General features: G+C 40.3%; 3 protein-coding genes across 3 annotated transcripts in view; 1 reads left to right on the top strand and 2 right to left on the bottom strand.

Moving 5' to 3' along the window:
- Window positions 1–1649: 1649 nt before the first annotated feature.
- Window positions 1650–8177, top strand: msl2a (MSL complex subunit 2a). Its single transcript, XM_062439691.1, has 3 exons — window positions 1650–2640; window positions 4178–5592; window positions 6226–8177. The coding sequence occupies exons 1-3, from the start codon at window positions 2499–2501 to the stop codon at window positions 6517–6519; spliced, it is 1851 nt and encodes a 616-aa protein (XP_062295675.1). The 5' UTR covers window positions 1650–2498; the 3' UTR covers window positions 6520–8177.
- Window positions 8178–8342: 165 nt separating this feature from the next.
- LOC134000922 (tumor necrosis factor ligand superfamily member 10-like) lies at window positions 8343–15106 on the bottom strand. Its single transcript, XM_062440441.1, has 6 exons — window positions 14841–15106; window positions 13553–13696; window positions 12809–12854; window positions 12579–12695; window positions 10885–11138; window positions 8343–9896 (listed from the first exon to the last, which is right to left on the bottom strand). The coding sequence occupies exons 1-6, from the start codon at window positions 14952–14954 to the stop codon at window positions 9687–9689; spliced, it is 885 nt and encodes a 294-aa protein (XP_062296425.1). The 5' UTR covers window positions 14955–15106; the 3' UTR covers window positions 8343–9686.
- A 4359-nt stretch (window positions 15107–19465) lies between these two features.
- Window positions 19466–25561, bottom strand: part of nceh1a (neutral cholesterol ester hydrolase 1a) — a 6107-nt gene continuing 11 nt past the window's right edge. Inside the window, exons 1-5 of the mRNA XM_062440297.1 lie at window positions 25341–25561; window positions 22521–22776; window positions 22233–22302; window positions 21957–22128; window positions 19466–21854 (exon numbers count right to left, since the gene is read on the bottom strand). The exon at window positions 25341–25561 is cut by the window's right edge and continues 11 nt beyond it. Coding sequence (XP_062296281.1) covers window positions 21231–21854; window positions 21957–22128; window positions 22233–22302; window positions 22521–22776; window positions 25341–25481 — 1263 coding nt within the window. The 5' untranslated portion in view covers window positions 25482–25561 and the 3' untranslated portion in view covers window positions 19466–21230. The remainder of the gene's footprint in view (window positions 21855–21956; window positions 22129–22232; window positions 22303–22520; window positions 22777–25340) is intronic.

Raw genomic sequence — 25561 nt, 5'->3', positions numbered from 1 at the left:
TATTCATTTACTTTTAGGGCAACAGACCCTGTTTAATAGGAGTAATGATGTCCGTAGAATCCAGCATAAGACTTGTTTACATTATTATGACTTAAACACTATAATAACTTCAAGATCAGTGAAATAATGGCATGTAGAAATTACTTATTTTTTTCTCTCTGAGCAACAACTTCCTCTGGTCCTCTGGTGTTCACAGACCCCCACTTAGATATCGAGTTTAACAGTAAAAAAGAGCCAAATATAATTGAACAGAGGCTGCATTGATCCTGCATTTGTGAACACAAATTCAGAGAGATTCAGAGGAGGGGCATTGTTGTTTTAGAGTTTCCAGGCCTATAAAATTTGATTGCAGGCAAAAGTCTTATTCTAAACTCAACGTCCACCTATTAGCTTTTTTTATCGGAAAATTTAAGATTATTTTATGTTTTTCAACTGAATATCTATCTTAAAACATCAAACATTGGAGTAATAGAATTGATTTCGATTAAACAAGCCATATTATGACACAGAGAGTATTAATGTAATCTCCCATCCAACTGTAATCATACTGCGTCATGTTTTCTGTCCCTATCAATTCATCAAATCATGTGCTGCAGAACCATATAATTCAGTTTTTACTTTGAACACTGGCCTCTGAGGAGGCTGTGTTGCTGGTGCCAAATGATTTTTTTGGTTCATTTGCACTTTTATTCAGTGTGAACTTATCAAATTTGTAACTCCACAGATGCAAAATGCACTATTGCAAGCCACCCTAAATATGCACTCTAAAGCATATTTTAAATCATTAAACATGCATTTAGCCAATTCAGTTCTATAATAGAGGAAACCATTGTTCTGGCACTCTCAACCACTGACTTTATATACAGTCCGAAATGACTGAACAGAAATGCAATATCCTGCAAATGTGTGGCATTAGGGAAAATTGACACTTGGCACTTAAGCAAGATTTATCTCTCATTTGAAAATGTATTCAGATTAGATAATGTAGATATTGGAATATAAAATAAGGATATTTTATGGGCTTAATTGGTACTGTGACACCATTTAAGCCCATATGTGCTCCAAATAAGCCCACATCATGACTTATTTATAAAATATAAAAAAATATTGATTTCAAATAATTAAAAACAGCAGTATATGTATTTATTAACATTAAAAACGAGGGAAAAATCCTCTTCCTGAGCAAAATCTTAAAGGTCTGACTTCAGATGTAACTCCCCTTTGTAATCATCAACATTTTCATAAGTAACTGTAATTTAACTACACATTTTAATAAATAATTATAATACAGTCACATTTAATTTGTAATTACGCAATGCCATTACATGTTACTAATTACTCCCCAACACTGCCAAACCATGACTTTTACTCTAATATTTTAAGTATATTTTGCTGCTAATACTTAGGCCTACGTACTTTTATTGCAGTATGATTTTACATGCAGGACTTTTACTTGTAATGATTTTTCTTTACATTATTTTCTTGATACTTTTTTTAAAGGATCTTAGGACACAATGAAGGCGCCTTTGGTACACTACGGTAACCAGGGTAACTAGGTGAAGTCTCGCGTGATTATCCTGACTGGTCGAGAGGGGTTGATGCGAGGAAAATCGACTGATTGATGCATTTGTAAAAAAAAAAAAAAAAAAAAACCGACTAGTTAGCTATGTTTCGGTTGTCGCTCGCCAAGTATTACAGTCAATCGCATCAAAATTGCAGGATTTCAATTTACGGTTTGCGTTTCCCTACTTCGTGTGCGGTATAACGGGGGGGTTACGGTTGAATTTTCGATAGCTAATTTTGGCTAGCTAATGCTAAAGCTAGCTGGTTAGCTTTGTTTACATCAAGTGCGCGCCTGAGTTTAGTTAGCTTATTGCTAACTAAACATATTTGTGATCTTACTAGCTGCTCCATCACTCAGCTGGGGCATCGACGAGGAAGACGGCGTTGGATACTGAGTGGGTCCTATGGCCACTCAGACCACCTCTCGTGTAGAGCCTTTGGCTGATGTCTGGAAACTAACGCTAGCTACACAATGCTAACCTTTTGATTATGGATCGTGTGATCATTTGACTGCAATGTTAGCTGTTGGGGCAGCGTTAGTGATAATGTGGGTAATTATAAACAACACTCGAAGTGATCCGTATTAACATAAACTTAAATCGCAACCCGAAATATCTGTTTGTTGAATAGGAACTACAACAAACCTCTGATGCTAACGTTAGCTAGCCACCTGTCGGGCTAGCGTTGTGCGCGTGTATTGATAACCGCTTCACCATGGTCGCTGTCTATTATTGTGATTATAACTAATTCATATGTCTGCACTGACACACTCTTGGTGACTGATTGTTGTTCCCACCGGGGGCAGTTTATATTTCCTCCATCCACCCTGAGACTTGGCTAGCTGTAGCTCCGTCACAGCGGGAGTTTGGATTTTTTTCTTCCCCCCTCCCGGGCCGTGCTTCCCTGAGGCTGCAGGCTGCGGAGCACACACCGCTATGAACCCTGTTAATGCAACCACCTTGTACGTGTCTGCCAGCCGGGCTGTGCTGCAGTGTGACCCGCGGCAGCCCCACACCTTCGCAGACATGTACACACTACTACCTTTCTTTCGGCAGTCGCTTGCATGCCTCGTCTGTGGTAAGCATCACCAAACCCATTTTTTAAAATACTTTTACACTCATCTCTTATTGTCTTGTGCCACCTCACTGCGATATCCTCATAGGTTTCGGAATCGATTTAACTTTGAGTGTTTCATAACCTTAACTATTCATGCTGAGTGAAGTGTGTGTGGGTGTGCGGTTTGTCGTGCTCTCCGCCGTGGTCTCCCTTAGCAACCGAGGCTGAGCCCCAGTCATCTGTCCTCTTGTTAAGACAGATGACTCCTCTGTTGTTGTGCCTGCTGCCATGAGCCATGTGTTTCCTATTCATGGTTTATTTACTCACTCAGCTCAGCCAGAGGACTATCAACACTGGCACAGCTTGCATTCAGAGCTGGGCACAATTCACAGATTGATATATAGCAATAATAACCTCAGCCTGTCACGCAGTTATGTTTGTGGGGGGTTTTTTGTGGATATTTCCGCATTCATGCTGTAATTAATTAATGAGAGCTGTGGATTGGGTGATGTAAGGCAGGGAAATCAGTCATGTGAACATGATTTAACCTGCCTGTTGTCTTAACGTCAGCAGCTTTTGTCCTCTTGGGTCAATTTGGATTGTTAATAAAGCACAAGTATAAATCATCACCCAATTCTCTGTTAGACCTTTTTTAGCCAACTTAATTCCAACTTATTTCTGGAAATTATTGTCTCATTTAAATGAAATGATACCTCATTTTTGAGTTTAAAAAAAGTAACAATTATGAATATTTTGACTAAATTTAAAATTGGAGGAAAATATGTTGATGGATTATCACAAACTGGTGTATGTAACAAAGTTTAGCCCGGACACTGTTTTGAAAACCATTTCAAATATTTGAATGGGAGCACTTAATCACACCTGTTGTCCTCCTCGGTCAAAATTGACCCCAGTCTGGTTTGACTGTTTATAATAAAGCATAAAGTACAAAGTATCACCCAATTCAATGAATGTAGTATGAAAACATCCATGTATTTTTTTAGGCAATTAGACAAAATAAATCCATATTTATGATATAAAAACATTTTTAAAATGAGTCAAATTTGACCTAAGGACAACAGGAAGGTTAAGATATTGTTTGATATATTTCAATTACAGTCTTAGATGATGTCATTGTCACAAATTGTGTAAAATATATTGATTTCTCAGCTATGCTTGAAATGCTTTAGTTGGTATATAGAGTTTAAATAATTAGATGATTGATGGAGAATTATTCAGCGACTGTTTTAATAAGCGATTAATTAATAATGAAGAAAAAAAACTTGTCACTCAGTTTTCCAAAAGGAGGATTTGCTGCTTTTCTCTTTTATATCTTCATAAACCAGATACAACAAGAGCTTGAGCTCCGGGAAATTGTGATTGGCAGTTTTTAATTGTAGTTTTTAATAATCCTCAAATTAATCCATAATGAAAATGATTGTTAGCTGCAGCGTTGATGGTAATTACAGCCTGGCACAAGCTAGAAGATGTTAATGAGTCCTGCCCGTTGCTTCTGGTTGCAAAGTGGATTAACAGCTGCGTCTTGTTTTTATCGCAGGTAAACTTCTCCAGAATCCCATTTCCCCAACACATCCAGAGTGTCAGCATTACGTCTGCTTGGGTTGTAAAGGCCAGAGGATGCAGATAAGGACGTCGTGCCGCAGATGTAAGGACTATTCATGCTTCCAGGAGAACAGACAGCTCTCCTTGCTGGTGCAGTGCTACAGGAAACTCTGCCTATATGTCACTCATTCGCCTTTGCTGCAGTCAATCAGCAGCCGTGTAGGAGGGTCTCCAGAGGTTATGGCATTGCTAGAGGAGGTGCTTATGTCACATGAAGACGAGATAGAGACAGAGGATCCAGGTCTAGCACAGGAAGATGTGAATCCCTCTAACCCAGAGTCCCTGACCCCCACAGAGGCACCACCTGTTCCTGCAGAGCTCTCAGCTGTACCACAGAGCTCCTCCTCTGATCTTCCCTGTTCCAACGGACCGCAGGAATGCAACGGAGATGTGCTGGAGGACCAGGATCCCTCTTCTCCAGAGCTGGAAGTATGTGAGCTGGTAGAGGAGCAGCCACAGGCAGGCTTCTCTGTGTCCGATACTGGTTGTGGTGGTCTGGAACTGAGTCTGACCACTGGACCTTTAGCCCCAACTCCAGGCACTGTGTGCTCACTCAGGGACGGGGAATCTAGCAGCAGGGAGCTGGAGGAGGGGGAGGTGTTGCTCCTTAGTATGGATGATGTATTCCACACTTTGAATCCCATTCAGCCCACCAGAGATTCTCCTCATACACACCCAGAAAGGACACACACTCACACACACATCGCCACAGACAGAGCACACACTCAAATGTACATACAGCTGGACACGACTCACAACTACACACAGATGCAAACAGACAGGACTAACACAGTGGCTAGCCTCAGTGCTCACATACACACATCTTCGTTGGATCCTCCCCCAGCCTCCAAGCCCACACCACTCCGCCTTAATCGCAAGCGATCTCGTTCAGAGAGTGACAGGGAGAAAGTGAAACCTCTTCCTATTGCCTCCATCCTGCAGGGCTCCTCCTCCTCTCATTTACACACTCCAAACCCCTCTCACACACTGCACACTCAACCGCCCGCACCCTCCTTAACTGTACCAGCACACACATACTCATCCCTTCCCAACGGGGCGCCTCCCAAGCCCAGTCGCCCTGTCCCGAACCACAGTAAAGGTGCCAGGAAGCACGCTGATCCGGGCCCTAAAAAGCCCCACGCCAAGGCCCGCAGCAGTGGAGGCTCCAAGAACAAAGACCGGAGCAAAGACCAGCGGTTGATGACAGGCTGCCTGGTGCCCCCGGCGCCTGTCAGACCTCCATATAAGAAGCCGGTGGAGAAGAAAGGCTGCAAGTGTGGCAGGGCCACCCAGAATCCCTCAGTGCTGACCTGTAGGGGGCAACGGTGTCCCTGTTACTCAAACCGCAAGGTGAGACCATGACCGTTGCACAAATGATATTTTTGGATTCAGCTTTTATATCCCCCACAATCATAAATTCAGAAAAGAACTGATTGTGAGATAATCTTCCCATTTTACTAACAGCAAGTAACAGTTTGTTTCATCAGTGCCAAAGAAGTGTAATGGCTCTCTGTTATGATTTCTGTATTGTCACGGTTGTTTTAACTCGATAAATCGATTAGTTGTTCTATAAAATGTCAAAAGAAATTGTGACTAAATAACCCAGAAAATTCAATTTTTTACATTTTTTTAAAGCGATTAATCGATTATCCAAATAGTTGGCGATACATTTTCTGTCGGTCATCTAATCGTTGCAGCTGTGACAGTTTGAGAGGGAAGCAATGGAATTAGTAAATCTTGAAGAGGCAGTGATAGACCACCTGAATCCACAACAAAAATTCCTTTTTTTAATTCATGGTATCTAGAAACTGTTTGTGTCACAGTATTTACAAGTTTAATCCCCCTACTAAGGGTGGCTGTATTTTTAAGGACAATCATTTTCACAAACATTAAGTTACTTTTTGTGCGATCAGAGGTAATTTTACAGGCTTTATGTGACTAATACACTCACGTTCCTCGTCCGTTCTGTGTTGTCTTTTTCAGGCGTGCTTGGATTGTATCTGCCGAGGTTGCCAGAACTCCTACATGGCCAACGGTGAGAAGAAGCTAGAGGCCTTTGCCGTGCCAGAGAAAGCCTTGGAGCAGACGCGGCTCACACTCGGCATCAACCTCACCAGCATCACGGCGGCCGCTGCGCTCCGCAACCCGGGGACCACCAGCATCCGCGCAAACACTCTCCTTAACGTCGCCACAGCGACGGGAACCCCTGTTACCACGGCCTTCCTGTCGCCCAGCCCTCCACAAGAGCCCAACTACGAGGAGCTTCTGATCGGATGAGAGGCTGCGACTCCCAAAAACAGAAAAAAAGACAGCTTGGTGCTGATTGAATGTGACGGCCGATCATTGTGTCTGTCAGACAAACCTACACCTTCCCTCCAGATTAGAGGGGGGAGGCATTCAAAAAGGCAGCTATGGGTCTGTCCTGTCCTGTAATCTTCTCTTCTTCTGTGTTGGAAAATGCTGAGTAGTAAGACTAGCATGGGTGTGCCAAAGCCTCCTGTATTGTGCCTGTGTGCCAGTGTGTGTCGTTGCCTGTCTGTAGTTAAAACACTTATACTCGGTTCAAAGGCTGTTCTGTATATCAGAGGTGCTTTTTGTTCATAGACCACAGTCATACTGTAAGAGGCAATAGGAACCCATACCAGGTTTTTGTGTTTAATAGTGTGTGCGCACAATTATAGATTCAAGTGTATGAGTATGTATGTATGTATGTATGTATGATTTCTGGACTATATTTGGTGCATAATGACAAAAAACATCATATCGCAGTCACTTGTTAGAGCATTTTCCATGTTTTGAGTATTACTCCATGTATGTTTTTTTAGAAATGCATAATTGGTATCAGGACGACCCTTACTAATCCTTAACCCCTGTATGTTCTCACACCTTTAATTGTGAATGAATCTCGTGACTAATAATCTGTGGAGAAGTTCCCGTCTCACACAAGACTGTATGCCTTTTTCTAATCTCGACTCGCTCAATCGAAGTACTGTCGGCTGTTTAAATTAATTTGTCTTAATGAACTTGACTGATGCAGGCATTGTACAGGCAGCAAAGATAATGTCAAAGCACTTGGCTGGATCCACAGTTTCAATGTAATGTTGTTTGTGAGTGAGGGACTGTGTGTGTGTGTACATGTGTGCGCCCGCTCGCTGATATTTGTTGTAGTGTCAGCGGGGAGGCGGATGGGTGGGTTGTAAGCACTTAAGTTTGATTGATTGGCCAAATTACAACTGAAACCATTCTCGGTTACCATAGCAATAGGAGCAACCAACAAGGAGCCTCCCAGCTCTCGTGCACACACGCTGTTGTTTACAGTATTGCCATTTATAGACTATAACTGACTTGTCTTCTCAAATATTACACCGTTACATTTTGATTATGGGGTTGTACATGACTCTGTGTGTGTGTGTGTAGATAAACTGAAGCCATAGGTTGTCAGTGTGCATTCCCCCGCCCTCTCAAGTTGCAGTGTCCCGACTGATTACAGACCAAATCAGAGACTATTTTTGATACCAAGTATTCAGATTTGGTACCACTGTCTGTTTCTTTTTGTTTGTTGTTTGTTTTTTTTACATTTGTGTTTTGGTTAAAGCACCTTGAAGCCCTCCTATAACTCAAGAGGCTGTGTATTTGTCTGTGTTTTGTGTTTACTGTCTCAGCTGTAACTACAACATATTTGTCAGTCCAGTCATGGTGACTAAAAAAAAAAAATAGACTGAAGAAGAGAGAACGAGAGGACTCAGGCTGACCAAACACCTTGGTTCTCCACTCACAGGCCAGGAAGTAGCAGGTGGATTACAGTGTGATCAGCGAATATGATCTATCTTCCTGCGTGTGTTTCAAAATGTATTTCTTTTGGGCATTACTTGAACCCTGATTAGTTTTTGGTATTGTTTTTTTTTGTAAGTGTAAAAACTCTTTTGAGGAGTGACTCTTATTATTGCTGAAACATTCACTGCCATAATATGGAAACATGTAATACAACATGAATTAAATGATAGTTTTTTACTTTTTCAGTTTTGTGTCTTTTTTTGTGTAGAAAGAGAACCTGACTCAAGTTTGCTTTAAAATATCAACGTTTTAATTTATTTGGCATTTACCACAAATGTGCACACAGATTCTTCACAAAGCAATGGATGGAGATTTGTAGTTGTAATTTACAACCCCCACCCCTGTTCATGCTAGGAAATATCTGGAAAATGGTACAAATACTAAAACCTCACCACAAAGTCTACTCAATAGTTCTGGAGCTTTCAATCATATCGCAAAATCTTCCTCTGCAGATGGAGTTGGCACAGAAATATATATTTTATGAGACTTTTCAACCACATTGGCTTAAAATTTGAGTTTGAAAGTTCATTTTTTTACCTTGGAAATAGCAGTTGACTAAAACAATCTCACCACTGGGCAACTGGGTTCACTCCGACTGCTGAGGAGGATCATGTGATATGATTGAAATCTCCAGAACTGCCACGGAGAAGTACTTGTGGTAAAATGAGAACTGCTGCCTTTCAAATGGACAAGAGCAAACCTTTGAAATTCAAGGTGCAAATATTGTTTAGCCCTGAAAAATGTGACTATATAAATGTGCATTATACTGAAGTCCAACCAAAATTAGTTCAAAAACAGGGCCTGGGAATTGTAAGAAATGTGCCCTGTATTAACTAATTTAATATCATAAATATCAGAAGTATAAATGCGTCAGAAAACACTCATTTATACTAGATCAGTGCATTCCTTTTAGGCTACAGGACACCAAAGATCTGTTTCACACCACACATTCAAAAAGTTTAACCACGTACTGTAAACATACAAGAAGCTTCATCCATAATTACAACTTAAATCTTGTCTTGTGGTATTTTTAATACATATTTTTTTCATAAAAGAGCAGTCAAGTGTCATGTGTCCAACAGCACTGTCATTTCCTGCAAATGGCAAATCAATTGACTGTTTGACCTGCAGGCAAAACAACTCTGACGCTCAATAGAAGTCATTCACACGAGAGCACAACATTTAATCTGTATCTATTGTACTGTACTGCACTGCACTGAATGCACCACTTGATCCAAGTTTTCTTCATCTTACTCTGCATTCAGTTTGCCAGCTTTAAAAACAGAATTAATATCCTGTGTCAGGTTTAACTGCGACCAATTATTTTTGTCACTGCTGGAGTAAACACACACCAAATGGCTCTTTCCCCCATGCCATTTTGGGTGACTGAGAGTCTGCCACTGCAGATCAGTTTGATCATAAGCTTGTAGCATCATGGCCCTGAAGAAGTTCCTTTGCACTCCTCACAGTCCATTCTTCTGCTTTCCTGTACCCTCAGACAGACGCTCATATCATCAAGCAAACCCCTGACATTTGGGTCTTCCACTGTCGATGTCTTTTTCAAAAAATCAGCCCAGTCCAGGACATCTCTATGTGAGGTTCTCTACCCTTTAGCCCACCAGGAAGGCCCCGAAGTAGCTGGCTCTCCCGTCCATCTCCATGGCACTGGCATTGCTAACAGTGATGAAGAGGCGGTCGGCAGGTTGTAGAAACGCAGTACCAGCCTGATGCAGAGAGAAGAGGCCGGGCCCCTGACCTCGAGGCCAGCAGGCGCTCCGGGATGATTTCATCAGCAGGATGGGAACTGTGTACGAACTCATCTGTGGACAACACCATGAAAACAATCAAACATCAAAACTTGCATGAACAGAGGATGTATCCTGCATTACCAAAACTGGATTATAACTGCCTTTAGGCCCCAGGACTTTCAGGGAGACTAAAGTTCACTATGTGGCAATAAGTTGATGGCAATATGATCGACTGTTAATACATCTGATGAAGTGCGAAATTTATTTTTGATAATCATCTTGCAGGAGCCCTGACTTAAAATCTAGTTGCAATGCAATTTTAGTTCATAAACACTTACATGGGGCATATTACTATATAAATCTGTGCTATGTCAGATGTACACAATGCACAACAGCTGGGAAGACAGGAGGGTCAGTAGGGGCACACAACTACATTTTCACCCTGGGGAAATAAAGCGTTTATTTAGCCCTGTGCACATTATATTAGCATATAACATTATGCTTTTAAGATTATATTTATCTGATACAATCTGAAATTAACATCTTCATTTCTTAATATTGGTGCACTCAAGGACTGAGATTTCAGGGTTTGTTTCCATTAACAAGCTGAGCTGTCAAAATTACATGTAGAATTTCGTGCATTCACACTGGAAAAGTGACAAAGTTAAGTATACTTAACCCCTTACGTGTTATGTTTGCATACTAAATATACTTGATTAATGAGTGTGCCTTTGATGGACACTATTGTTCCACAATGCAATGCACAAGTGGAATGAAGGAGCTTACAGCTGCAAAACATTCAAACAAATAACACAAGTTGTTTCCTCTTGTATCCCTTCTTTTACTTGTGCATATACTGCAGGAACTACTATTAAATTAATACATACAGTAGTTAGTAGTATGTAGTTGTGTGCACTATTACATTGGGACACAACTGTGTGTTGAATTGTGAAAAACATAAAACCATAACCAAATACATAAATGTTCACTGTGATGGATTATTTCTCTCATGCACATTATAATCCTGTATTGTCCTTTAATACGATACACAAAGACTAACCTTTTTGTAGATATATTGGAGAAGCTGTGCTCCTTCCTCCTCCTTTGGGTCCCCCACTTCCCCTTTTGCCTCCACCTCTGTCTCCCCGGTGGAAGATAGTCTGAAGTAGGTCTGTGCATAGATGTAGTAGAGGCCTGCTCTGGGAACCAGCAGCTCTCCTCCCTTCAGCTCCATATTTTCTAAGAAGGACAGACCTCTCTGGCCTTCCCACGCTCTGATGCGCTCCCCCAGGTAGCCCCTGCTGCTCCGAGAGCCTGAAACGGCACACAGGCACACATGTATGCACATGTACAAGCATAAACACAGGCGGTGGAGCCTGTTCACTATGATGTAATATAAATCATTTGAAATGTGTTTAAACTGTCACTGCTTGTCAAATAAGAAACAAATGTTAAAGAAATGTACGGTCTGTAAATAATGCTTACAGATGTGCTCACAGAACAACAAGTTCCTTTCCAATATGTGCTGGTGCTGAGAAAAAATCTGTATTTTTAATTTCTACCATGTTTTTTTTAAGTTGAGTGAAAACAACCACATGTTAAAAAGCACCAGTAGATGAGATCCAGCCATTCAGAGTGGTGTCTGTGTGTGTGGAAACACGGGATCAACCTTCCAGATTTATGATATTTTGAAATACATTCCTTGTGGACACCAAAATCCTTAAAGTTATTACTGTATGTGTGTGGAGTGAGAATTTTGTTGACTTTGGCGCCCCCGGTGTTAGTATCAAAAAAGACACTGTGACCCCACAATTCCTTGCAAATCCAACACTAGGATACTGGGATAAATGGTTTAGCCCATTCATCAACATACAGTAGACTGTACAAACTTTAATTTCATTTTTCTACAAACAAAAACTTATTTTAAGAATTCAGTAACAAAAAACGTTTACACATAATGGCTTTGAGGAGAATAATACCAGCTGCCTCACCAAAATTAGAAATTCAAAACAGAACAGCTTCAATTGGCCGGTTGGAAACTTTTATATGGCAAAATTAACACATCAAAAACTAATGAAATATAATGATTGAGCCAGCTTATATAGTAAACTTGCTTGATAGTTGTATTCTTAATGAATTGAGATGCCTTTTCCTCCCTATTACAGGTGTATATGTCCCTAAATGTGGTGATGGAACAGACTTTGAAGTAAAATAGATGAAAACTAGACTATACTAAACTACTACTACTAGATTATAGCTGGGATGTCTTCCACTTACAATGCCCCTCTCTCCCCCCTTTTCGCCTGCTTCTCTATACTCTCAACTGTCAAATAACTATTCTATTAATATAATCTTTAAAAAATAATTAATGAGTACTGTATTTTGTATGGACTGCCATACTCCTTTATCTGCTTATTTGCTGTACAACAATAATTGAGACATTGACAGGCACAAAAAGATAACTGTGGGAAACTCCAGGTTGTGAGAAGAGTAAAGCAGCTGCACATCTGCAGGTCCTGACAGAAAGGTAGGTATGAAGACATTACTGAATCTGAGAGCAGCTTGGGAAGCCTCGAAGCACATTCCTCACCTCTGGCCCTGGAAAGGTGGCTGCTTACGGGGTCGATGGGTGTTGTGGTTAGGTGTCAGGAGAGTAACAATTCTTCACAGCTCTCAATTATGCTTACAAAAACACCTTGCTGTATATCTGGCATTCACATTTACTTCTACACCACATAAAAATATCACCCTCACCCTCTGCTGTTGGAGGATCTGTGGAGGAGACGACACCGGTCACGTGGGCTGCAACTTTGGGAAGAGGGACCCCTCGGACCCCAGGGTTCAGGATAGGAGGCACTCCTGTCAGCTTATCTACGGCAATGTAGGCAGATGGATAAGAAACACAAATAAGACATTTTTAGTGGAAAAAGTCATACTTATACCAATTAGTAGTAATTGATAGTCAATGTGGGCTTTGTTCTTACTTCTCATAGCAGTGGATATCTCCTTCTGGAATCTGTCTGCCATGGTCTGAAAGAAAAACAACCAGAGAGAGAGAGAGAGAGAGAGAGAGAGATAAAGATACGGAAAAGAGATAATGTATCCTCTCCACTTCAGTTGTTGTGCCTTTTAGGGAGTTATAACATCTTTAAATCTAAATTAACAACATTAATAGGTCACTGGGGAATCATCCCATCCTCACTCTGGGACTATCAATATGTCATCCGTTGACCTGTAATTGCACTCTTCCCCTTTGCGTGAGTCAGTGTTATTTAAAGCTGATGGAGAATAATGGGCGAGATGCACAGTTTTTCCCCAGTGGCTCATGAGTAGCCATATGTAATGTAAAAATAAATAAAAAGTATAAGTGCATTTTTCTGTAAAAAATGCAGCAACACTAAAATGACTCTAGTGCTGTAAAAAATTGGCAGCGGCTTCTAAACAAACCCCTCCCCCAAAAATATCAGACTGCTTTGATTTTCTCTAACATAGCATTTTGCAATAGGCCTTCTAATACAGAAGACATTTTGACATGTTACAGGAGTAAATAATAAAAATTATGATGGCTGAATTCTATTTAGCTGCTTCAATTTCAGGGTCCTGGTAATGTGAACACTGACTCACTGTCGCATGACTTACTACACCTGTGGTTTTCCTACTATGTTGTGAAAAAAAACCCTATTAGGAAACACAAACTGATGTTAGATTAAACACAAAATAAATCAAACCTTCTCAATGTGGTAGTGCAGCTGCTGAGTGACTTGCCAGCAGGGGTCACTCTTCTTGTCCTCAGCTGCTGAATCTTCATACCCAAAGCGCATATTTGCGTTCATCAGACAAGACACGCTGCTCCGAGAGAAGCTCTCCTGCATCTGTCAATATAAAAGAAGTTAAAAAACTACTGAAACTAACAATTGTTTTCATAATTTATTAATCTGATAACTATTTTATAGAGTAAGCATTTGATCAATCAACAAACACACTCCGTAAGAAACAATAGGCCATGCTTTTTATTGATATCAGTACAGCAGTGGAGCAGCAGTGTGCAAAAATGTTTCTGCCAATACTCAATGTAAAGCATAATGTCATGTGTGTAACATCATGATTAATGAAAACCAAATCAAAATCTGGACTACTTTAAAAAGCACGCACAAAACATTCCTCATTGAAACAATATAGTCCCTTGGTCGTTACATTAAGCAAAAATACAGTAGTAGAGGTGGATGCTTTTACATGCAGTTAACTCTAAAGTGGTCACAGGTGTGCAGCTGGACATTTAATTGAGACTATCAGCCAATTAGATGTCAGGACCAGCTCTGTCAGCATTATGAATGGGTTTTAGCAACTTTTCCTGCTTGTCATAATAGCTGCTCAAGTCTGAAATATGTTGCTTTTGGGTGTCACAACTCCCTTTCTCCTAACTAGTCTCATTTCCTCTGATTGTTTTCTGTTATCTACTTTGCCAACTTTCACCTCTCTCATTGTCCAGTGAGGGGGAGAAAATTCCTGCATGGTGAAGTAGGACTTTCACACCACATCTCATGATATATTTAGTATTTAAAAGAATATGTTCTACAGAAATCCTCAGTAGAAATATAGATTATCAGTTCAAGTTTGGCTTTATCATTACATATTTTAACTGATATGTGGCTTTACTAGATCCTTCTTCAATGTTCCCATAGTTGCATGCAATAGAGCACAAGTTTTTGTATGAAATGTGCCATAAGGTTTGATTATTATTAGGCCTACATATTATCTATGGTTGTAAATTTTCAGTTCAGGACAGTACTATCTGATGTCCCATGCCTATAATCCTATTGAGACTCTTAAAATTGTGTCACTGGTGTGGTATCCCTCTAAAATTAATGGTGGATCATTATTAAAGCTCTGTGCTGTAACTGTAAGTAAAGTTAATATGACAATATGAGTCAAAGTTCCTCTTTAACCCGGTTCTTTAGATCCACCCACTATCTGTTAAATCTGTTAGATTAAGGGCAAAACAAACGTTTATCTCACCGTATTCAGGACTTTGTTGAAGTACATAAAACTGACGGCCACCGCGATAGTCTGGAGGAGGACTGCTGCGAGTATGATGAGCCCCAAACCCTGGAGAGAAATAGAAATGGCCATATCGCAGTGTGTGAAAAAGCACCCAAAAACAAAATCCCGGAGAGCAAGAAGGCACTTCCAGCTGCAGGCAGGACAAGTCAGATCAAGCTCTGCTGCATTTCTGCTGAGGAGTGGAGAGAGAGAGGGAGAGAGAAAGAGAGCAACAGTTTGCAGGTAGGTGGAGCACAGTATGGAGGGTTACAACAGCCTCAAGATGTCACTCTTTGCTGCACATGCAACTTTAGGCCGCCTTCAAATGCGGTCGGAAATGTGGAAACTGCGAGTTGAGCGTCCAAAGCAAGTGACCAATAGTAATAAAGAAGTTGTGTTGAGCACTTAGGCTTGCCGAGATATGACATTAGATGACATTAGATATCAATAAGATGTGATGCATTTTGTGAAACTTTAATAAGGACGTGATAAGCTATGGTACTCATACTATCCCAAGTGAAAACACTAATTACCAACATGGTCCAATGGACATAACAGAGTTTAAATGGAAATATGGAATATAAATATATATACAAAACTCAGAGAATGTTAGGCTATGTATTTAAAGCATTTTTAGGATTCAGACCTTAAGGAAAAACAAAAAGAGCACTGAAACAGTCATTAGTGTGTGTTGAGCTAGCAGAGTCTTTGCATCAGGAGCACAACATTTTTTTTATAACTTCTTTTTAAAGTAGGGTGGTGTTATTATGTACAGCAGATGTAGATGCAGATGAAGAAATCCTTTTATTTGAAATTGTTTACTCCCTGTTGTAGCTCACCGTAGCTTCATGGCACTTGAGTCATCAGTGTTCAAACATAAGCCATAATTTCTTACAGGGTTCATTTAGTTTTTATGTCTGGCCAAAAGCACTTCAATGCATTACAAATTGTTTATAACGACTTCCACTTTATTAGCTTGTTAGATGAAGCTTTTAGAGAGAACATGGAGGCCCTGGCTGGAAACAATCAGTGGTAAAGGGAGATGCTGTTCGTTAACATATTTGATGTTTTATCTGTTACTTAATTCTGTTGAAAATTGTTGTACAGAGTTAAAAAAAGGTTTTTTGGTGCTTAATGGATAGCAGCTGCAGATTAATTTAATTAATGTACAACTACACTGTCTAATACTTTACTGTAAGTCAAACACCTGAAGTGCATTTTCTCCTCTTGATTCTTAGATTGCAGATCAAAGTAGCACCCATGAGGTTGTCATCTAACACCAAAAGAATTTGAATGTGCGATGAGTTGTCAAAATCAAATTGAGTGGAGCACATGAAGGCAGCATCATTGCATGACAGTTTGGGTATCAGTGCAATGATGATAACAGATTATCAGCACTTGAAAGTAAGATGAAAAAAGAGCCTTTTTTCCTTCTCTTTCCTGCTATTGTGCGGTGATCTGAGTGAAAGCTAGCCGATTAGTGCCAAAATGACCTGCCATTGTTGGGGCTTCGGTGTAGCCCTGAGTAGTATTGTCACAGGGGAGTTATTCAATCTGCAGAACTTAACCTTGAGTTGTTCCTGGGCTTTCATTCCTTCACCTCTAACCACCGCTCCATTGTCAGCGTGAGGAAGAGAGAGGGGAGCTGAAGGAGTTCACAGCTCAGGACCTTCATGTATAACACATTCACACTGGCACACATGTAGCGATAATGTTTACACAGTTATGCCCATGCAGCTTACATTTCACAGCACGGAAGTAGAGCTGAATAAATCTGAAAAATGTAGTTGGGAGTGTAAATGTTTTGCACAATAGCGAAGGAAAATTAGTATTTCTTCACTGATTAAAATTCACACATGCGGACGAGAAAGTGATAAGTGGTTAGTTCCTGTGTTACCTTGAGTGAGTCAATTCCCAGGCTTGTCAGAGAAGAAGGAGGGGAGAAGGTGAGTGATATCTGAAGACTGTCTGGCCTCGGGCAGGGAAGATAACACCCTGAGAGACATGCCTGTCTACAGTCCCATGGCAAACAGAGAGAGAGTGTTTGTGGAAATGTGTGTGTGTGTGTGTGTGTGTGTGTGTGTGTGTGTGTGTGTGTGTGTGTGTGTGTGTGTGTGTGTGTGTGTGTGTGTGTGTGTGTGTGTGTGTGTGTGTGTGTTTAAATGCAGTGACAGCTAATCTAAAAGAATGCTTGAACATTTTTTTCTGCCTCTTTCCACTCACACCGGTGACCTTTGACCTGTGCTGGACACGTCCACATGCAGCAAACTTGCTGTAATCCTCTGTTGCTTCAAAGCTTGCCTGAATAGATGTGTTAGGAAATACACTTCTAAGCTTTATTGCTTCAAAGTCAAGTACATTTTTATTTCTGTAGCCAAATATTACAAATCACCAATTTGCCCTTGAGAGCTATTGTACAACAATAGAATATGCTCTATTCTTCTGCTCTTTTCTGAGGGTTGCCACACAAAATGTAAAGTGAAGTGGTTTCTGTCTTATGTCCTTAAACCCTCAATTCAGGTGAAAAATTCTGGGGGAAAAACCCCTTAATAGAGAAAAATGTGAAGATTCCTCTGGATCTGCATCCTCCAGGACTGACAGATGGGCAACAGATGTTGTGTGTACAGAATAAACCAGGTAGTGAAATTACAATAAAACAGGATGTAAAAAATTATGGATAGATTGATAACATACAAGAATGAATAAGACTGGAAACAGGGAAAAACTGCTAGCTCGACGAGGAATAAAAACTACAAGTTGTGGTGGAAAAAGTGGAAAAAAACGTAACAATCCAGTTTTAGTTTTTTTATTACACTTCTAATTTTAAGATATTATAGTGTTAAAAAAAAAGTTTTCTTCAATAAACCATTTTGAAAGGTAGGTTTCCCATATTGGCTCTCAAACCCTGATTTCCCATGCCATGGATTACTGTGCCAATCACTCAGCCAAAGCTCAGCTCTGCCAAACGCTCAGACCTGCAGCTATTTATACATCCATGACACGAAGACAGACAGTGGAGCAGAGGAGAGAGATGGAGACAGCGACGTAACCTCACTAAGCTATTAGCCTGTGTGCTGTTACTTGACACTTGACTTGAACACTAGTTGTTCATATTTGAACAAATAATTTTAGAATATTTGCACAAAATAGAAAATTGTAAAAAAAACAAAAAAAAAAAACTATTTGTGCTTTTTCTGAATAGGATTAGGGTTAGTTCAAATTCTGCTCCACAACCTAATGGTAAGTGGATTTTTTAAAACATTTGGACAGAGTCAAGCTAGCTATTTCCCCCTGTCTCCAGTCTTTATGCTAAGCTAAGCTAACTGGCTGATGGCTCTGGGTTCATATGGAAGTAACAGAGAGCTATTAATCTTCTAACTCTTACAAGAAATCCAATAATCATATTTCCCCTAAATGTCACAACATCCCTTTGAATCATTTGTTTAACACAGAGATCATTGAAAACTTTTGTCTCTCTGTAAGAAACACTTGTGAGACTATTAGACACATTGACTCAAGACAAAGTATTTTCCAAACCCCAAATCTGAAATCAGTTACAAAAACAATTGGAAACAGGAAAGCAAAGAGAGCTGCTGCTTCTCTGGAAATGAAAGACGTTTCCCCTGAAGCAAAGAGTTTGAATGATACCCAGAAGACATGTAATGGATTTAAAGGACAGATCCCGCTCCATGCACTCCCCTCCTCCACTCCCCCTTCTCCACTCCCCTGAGGCTTCTCCTCCCAACGTTCCTCCTGGTAAAGTCATGGAATCTCCCTAAATTCCCGGCTGAGCACTACAGCTGCTCATTGTCCCACTTATAAAACAAAGACTGGTGCTACAGCAGCACAATGCATGCAGACAGTTGCCAATGAATTAAGCCTGAGTGTCAGTGGAAGGGTGTTTCCCTGATAGGAAACTACTGTATCTGAAAGCGGGAGCACTGAAATAGTATGATGCAATATACACATGTTACAATTTATCTGACAAACCGTCATTTCTATCTAACATTTTGGCCTTTTTTCCATTTTCGAACTCATTTTAATTCCACTTTAAAGTGAAATTAGAGTTAGAATTAAGTTGTGGTCAGGATTACAGTTAGGCATACAGTCATGGGGGTTAGACTTGAGTTTAAAATCAGCTTTAGGTATTAAGAAAGAACACATGGTCTTTACAAATATTGCATTACATGATTTGCAAGTGTGTGTTAGATTGAGATTAAAGAAGTTGTGTGCTCATTTTAAACCACTAGAGGGGAGTGTTGCATTGGTAACTGGTGGTACTGGAGTTTCTTTACCATAGAAATGAATTCTACCTCCCACAAAAGCATGTTTGATCTTGAAAATGACTTAAAGCTGGTGCAGGTCACATGAGAGCCTTCAGGGGTCTATGCATTTTATAGTAATAGAAACGTAGCATAAATAATCTACACAGCAGCTGCAAACTTCTCGGTTATTCATGTCTCTCTGATACATTCATATATCTTTTTTAATATAAAGGGATTTTCTTTCCCTTCATTGATGAATATGTTTGTGCTGTCATAAGTGTGATTAAGAATATTGGACATACAATATGAAATGAGTGTCACTTCAGTCACACAATCTCCAGTTTGACACTTTAATTATGACAGTTGTCGCAAGGCATCAACAGGAAGCTCACTAATGATTCACATTGCTGCTGGAAACTGAAATCAATTTAAAAAAACAACCAAATTACAAAATGAGATTTGGTGCATGACAAAGACCATAGACCACATATTTGTATAGTTTAATTTGTCTCTCTCTTATATTTCTCTTCTCCCTTTAACAAAAAAAGAAAAGAAAAAGAAAAAGAAATAATTGTTCACATTTTATTATATACTCTAATTTGAACCTGAGCGCACAGAGGACACATTTCACTGCCTGCAATGTTGCCACCCACTGTGTTGCTCTGCATGTGAGCTCTTGAATCTCTTGAATAGGCTGATGATGTACAACACTAAAAGTATCTGTGGGTCGACCTCCTTTTTGTTTAGCAGCTAATAAAAACAAATTGTGCTTTAAGAGTTTGACATCATGTTTTCTTTTATTCCTTCATTTGTTCCTTCATAAATCACAACACGTGTCAGCACAGAGACGCAGTTCAAAAAGAACTGAAGGTGAAATCATTTGAACCTCTGCAGATGATTAATTACACTTTCTATATATATGCAGACATCTGAAAAAAGGGCATAATCATTTATATTAAATGTACCAACAATGTGAATAATAAATGGAACGAACCTTAAGGAAATATTGTACTTTGTTACTAATTGTCAGGTGGCAGCATCATTTGTGACGGAAAACATGTTTCACTACAACTGAATGACTCGTGAAACACAAAAAATGTTGAATACTGTCCACAAGAACAGGAATCGGTTTGTTTGTATCTTAACGAAGAAGTGTTCCATGATTTCTTTTGGGAATTTCTTTCTTCTTTTTTTTGGTAGAATATTTATAATATTTAATATTTCCACTGTTTTTTTACACAAAAAATTCGCTTTGATTGCTTGATTGGCGCTCCTCTGATTAAATCTCTGGCATCCATTACATCATTTATTACAAACACACAAGCACACATCTAGCCTGAGTACCCAAAAGAAAAAAGTAGCACAAACACTGTTCTTCCTTACAAGAGTAATGAAATATTGTACATTCTTAAAACTGCTGAAATTGCCTCCACTGCATCACAACTAATTTTACTTGATTTGATTTACTTAAGTTTTAAGTTAAGTAAATTAAATACTTCGACACTGGTAAGGCATTGTTTATTTGTGGGGTGTTCTGGAAAAACATAACTAGTTGAGTCTATAAATAATTGTGCTGCAAACTGTTTAATGAGTTCATAAGTTTATAACTTATAATACTTTTATTCTAAAAGTTACGTATAAAACCAATTACAATCCTTGTGACATACAGTATACTTGTGTGTTTTTGGTGTGGAGTGGAATTGGTAGATGTGATGCCTCCCAAAGCAGGCAATGTTAAACTTGCGTCAAGTATTTTTATAAGCGGATCACAGTGATAGCTATGTTAATGTTAACATACAGTATTTGCCCTTCTCCCTCCACTGCCAGCAGAAAGATAACTGCTGATAAAATGTAGAGATACTTCTAATAATCATGTAAACTTCACAAGTTCCCATGAGGAATTTATGTACCTACAGGAACATGAGAGCCCTGAGCTTAGATCTTATATGTTTATATAAAGAGCAGATGTACAAGCCCTTAGCAAGTCGATGATTCACAAAGCAAGAGATAGTGCATTTGTATCAGAGGCACACACACATACACACACACACATTAAAACATGCACGCACCCTTTACGACACTCAAACAAATATAAACACTCCTACAAGTTGTTCTGCAGCCAGTTGATGTAACCCCTGAGCGCCCTCTTCCCCACGTCAAATTCTAGTGGCCACTGTATAAAGCTGAAACACCCGTGGAACCCGTCCTCATAGTGATCGCTGGTGACTGTCACTCCTGCATCCTGTAAGCGTCGTGCATACATCAGACCATCATCCCTCAATACGTCATACTCGCACGTCAGGATGTACGCCCGCGGGCCTTTAGCCAAAACCTCTGACTCTGCCAGCAGTGGCGCCGCCCGCACATCCAGCAACCCTGGCACCTCCTTCACAAACCCCCGTGACTCGTTTTCCACGATGAGAGGCTTGTTGTTGTTCTTCTTGTATTTCGGGAGCAGGAGGACAGACCAATCTAACCGTGCCCTCAGCTCTGGGGTGATGGCCGACTGGTGTAAGGAGCTGTGGTTGTTCACTAGAAACTGGGACTGCAGGGAGAGGTCAGCACTGAGGTATTGCAGCCAGAACCGGACCATGAGTGGCCGGTGGAGGATAGGTATGTTTTGGTTCTGCAAATAGGAAGGCGTGTTGAAATCCAGAGCCTGGAGCACTGGATAGATCAAAGCCTGGACGCTGAATTTCACACTCATACTGTCATCGTTGGAAACCTGGGAAAGCAAAGACACACATGAAGTCTTTTTATCTTTATCTCTTGCTTTGCAGTACATTTAATATATTCACATTGTTACATCCCTGGCTTATGTATGTACCTCCTGAGCAACTGCTGCAGCCAGGTTTCCCCCTGCGCTGTCACCTGACACGGCCACGCGCTCGGGGTCGATGGCATACCTGGCCAGAACCTCTGGTGATAAGAAGTGCTTGGCAGCAGCGAGGCAGTCTAAATACGGCTCTGGAAAGTACACCTCAGGATACAGACGATACCTACGGGTCGCAACTAATGTTTAGAAATCTTTGGAGTATGTTACATAATTTCTTGTTAACTTGTTGTAACAGAGAACGACTGTTGCAAGCTGTGACCAACTTACTCAACAGAGACGACAACCGTGTTGAGCTCGTCAGACACCATCCGGTTGATGGTATCATATGTCCCTTTCTCTGAGGAAGAGAGAGAGTGAAAGATAAAGGAGAGTGAAAAAGTTAAATTACCAAAATATAAAGATTGTAGAAGTCTTATATGTTAATGTTGTATTGTTGTACTTTTAAGAGACAAAAGCTCACAAAACCAGCCTTTTGCCAACTGAAAACAAGTGTAAAGGCAAAAATAACAGCAAATTGATCATTTACTTTACATCTGCTGTGACACCTGTACTCACTGGTACTGCCGAGGGCCCAACCCCCTCCGTGGAAAAACATCACCCCTCTTCTCAGATGGCCCTCTCCTCCAGCCGGAGGCTCGTAAACACGCACTGGGACGCCAGCAAAAGTTATGTCGCTTACTTTCACTCCGGGCATAACCCCTCCGCTAGACTCAGAGCTGAAAAACCCCTTCATGACGCCCTCGAAGCCCTCTGTGGATTGTCTGATTGACGTGATGTAATGGTCACAGCCCAGCCAATCTTTCAGAGTAGCCTGACGACAGAGGTGAAAAAGACACAGGACTTATTTAGGCAAAGAGTGAAAGAGAGAACACATTTATGTATTGGCAGGGACTTATGACACAGAAACACTGTCTCACCCAGTCACCTCTGTCCTCCTACACCATATCTTGCTGATGTGCTGAGTGTGTCTGCCCTTCTCCCCAGAAACATTTCAGACTGTCCCAACACTAAGGTTAAGCTAGCTAAGGTCAGAGGACACAGCTGCTTGGCACGGCAGGGTTAAAAAAACAGCCAGCTACTAAACCAAGACACAATGGCCTTTAAAAGATCTTTAAAATAATTTTATTATCATTTCCTTAAGTTGATCCAACTTTTTCTCTCCTGATTTCCTATAACTGTGCTGCCTTTTCGTGAACAAAAGACAATTTTACACTCTGGTGGAGAATGAAGTTGGACTCAAAAATATACTTCTCGCACATAATGTCTGCTGCAAAAAGCATCTCAGTGCAATTAAAAACCTTTAAACATCTTCCTCACAATAATGGTGTGAACACTTATAAATGTTATGAATGCAATTAAATAAAATATCTAAAGAAAGGTGGCAGACTGAATCACCTGCTTTATAAACAATTGAAATGGTCTTTTGTAAAACTAAGACACAGTAACAGAGTAACAGTATTATACTCCCCTACATAAGTAACACATTAATCAGAAACTCCCTACACCAGTGTAGCAATAAGGCATGTTTATTTATATAACACTATTCAAACAGGAGGCAATTCAAAGTTCTTTGCAAGGACATAGAAACATAGGAAACTAAGACATTTAGAAGACATTGAGATTGCATTCAAAAGACATTAAAAGAAGACAAGAAGACATTGAAATTGCATTTAAGAGACAATATGGTATTACAGATGTCAATTAGCAAAGGTCTTTTTCTGAGAAAGAGTTAAAGGCAGAGTGTATGTGCAGAGATTCAACTAAAGAGCAGGAATGTGGTGTGAGAATGCAGGAGATCAAGGACAAGGTTTGGAAGCAGAGTATGATAAGGGAGAATGAATGACGAGCAAGCTGAGGCTGTGGAAAATAAGAGGAGACACCGGTGTGTGTTTTGACTTATGTAGCTCTGCCCATCTTTATATATAATATTCACTTGGGTGTGTGAGAGTCAGTCTCTTTTCTTCTGTGCAGAATAAACTCTTTTCCATAAGTCACAAGGCTGTGAATTGTCATCTTCTGCATGAGCTAGACACGGTATAGATATAGTTTCTACAAGTTGCATATTTAATTTGTTGGAAAGCTGCAGTAAACCATTATATTTTAAGCACTGAATACCTGAATATTCAGGAAGCTTGTTCCACATGCAGGGAGCATAGAAACTAAGAGCAGCTTCCCATGGTTTGGTTTTGATCCTTGAAGCACTTAGTAAACCTGTCCCAGATGACCCGAGGGGTCTGGATGCTTCATAATGTACAAGTAAATCAGAAATGTATTTGAGCCTGAGACCATTTAATGCTCTATAGACTAGTAATAGGATTTTAAAATTTATCCTTTGACACGCAAGAAGCCAGGGCAGTGATTTAAGGGCAGCTGTAATGTGCTCTATTCTCTTGGTGTTAGTGAGGACTCTGGCAGCAGCATTCTAGATTAGCTGCAGCTGTCTGATTGATTTTTTGCTAAGACCTGTGAAGGCACTATTACTATTTGCTAAGACCTATTTGCTAAGACCTAAGATGTTTTGCTAAGACCCGTGAAGACACCATTACCACTGCTACCACTATGACACCATTACACAATTAATAAGTAACTGAAACCACTGCTGTTCTGTTTGCCCTACAGTGCTACTTTGAAAATGTAGAACAAAGGTGACAGTGTAGAGTTTGTTCTCCTCACACAGGCCCAGAATAAAAATCACTCCATGACTTCTTCAGTCACAGTGTGACCGTTTTGAAATCATGACAGAAGAGGCTCTTTCACAACGTTTTTACGTTTCATCCTGCCATCACTAATGAGCCCTAATCAAGAATTAAAAGACACCATTGTATCATGTAAAGAGAAGCACTGTGAACTACATATCACTTAAATCCATATCTGTGCGTGAGGTATTTCCAGACATGAGGCACTTCAGATTTTTGATTTTACAGCTAAGCAGGTCATATAATCTGATCTAAATTGAATCTACAAGTAAATACACATTGTAAGATTGATGATGCAATAACTACTGGGCATCATCAATAAAGGTGCAGGTATATAACAATTCAACACATGGCGTTTGTAGGTAGGGTCAAAGTCCAAATTTGCACTGGGTGTGTTAATGTTCAGAAGTGTGTCTGCTATCAATGCCACTATCAGCAGGTATTCAAACATGCAATGATTGGGGGGAAAAACCTATTGTATCTGAGAAAACATAACTGCCATAAATAATATTAAGGAACAAAGTAATGAACACAGAGATGCATAAAAAGATTTAAGCAGCATGGATCAACAAAGCTGCAGCTGCAGCTGCACACCTGCTGCAAAGCATCCCACGCACATCTGTCTGTGTTTTAGGAAATCACGCACCGCACTGAGCCCCCCACTGAATCCAGGTCTTACCAGGTGCAGCGTTGTACGGAATCCAGCATCCAGCAGCATCAACTTCCACGGCTCCTGGATGCCATCGGGCAGCGGGATGTAAACATAATACGCAATGGCCACTGTTAGTGACACTGTAACGACAACCGGCAGCAGCCTCATCTTGTCTCTGACAGCTTCAGAGTCTCTGACAGATCAGCTGACAGACAGATGATCGAGGTTCCACAAACTGCAGCAATGAC

Source organism: Scomber scombrus, chromosome 19, assembly GCF_963691925.1.
Source record: "Scomber scombrus chromosome 19, fScoSco1.1, whole genome shotgun sequence".
In the NCBI taxonomy this organism is placed as follows: domain Eukaryota; kingdom Metazoa; phylum Chordata; class Actinopteri; order Scombriformes; family Scombridae; genus Scomber; species Scomber scombrus.
This window is presented reverse-complemented; position numbering and strand designations above follow the sequence as displayed.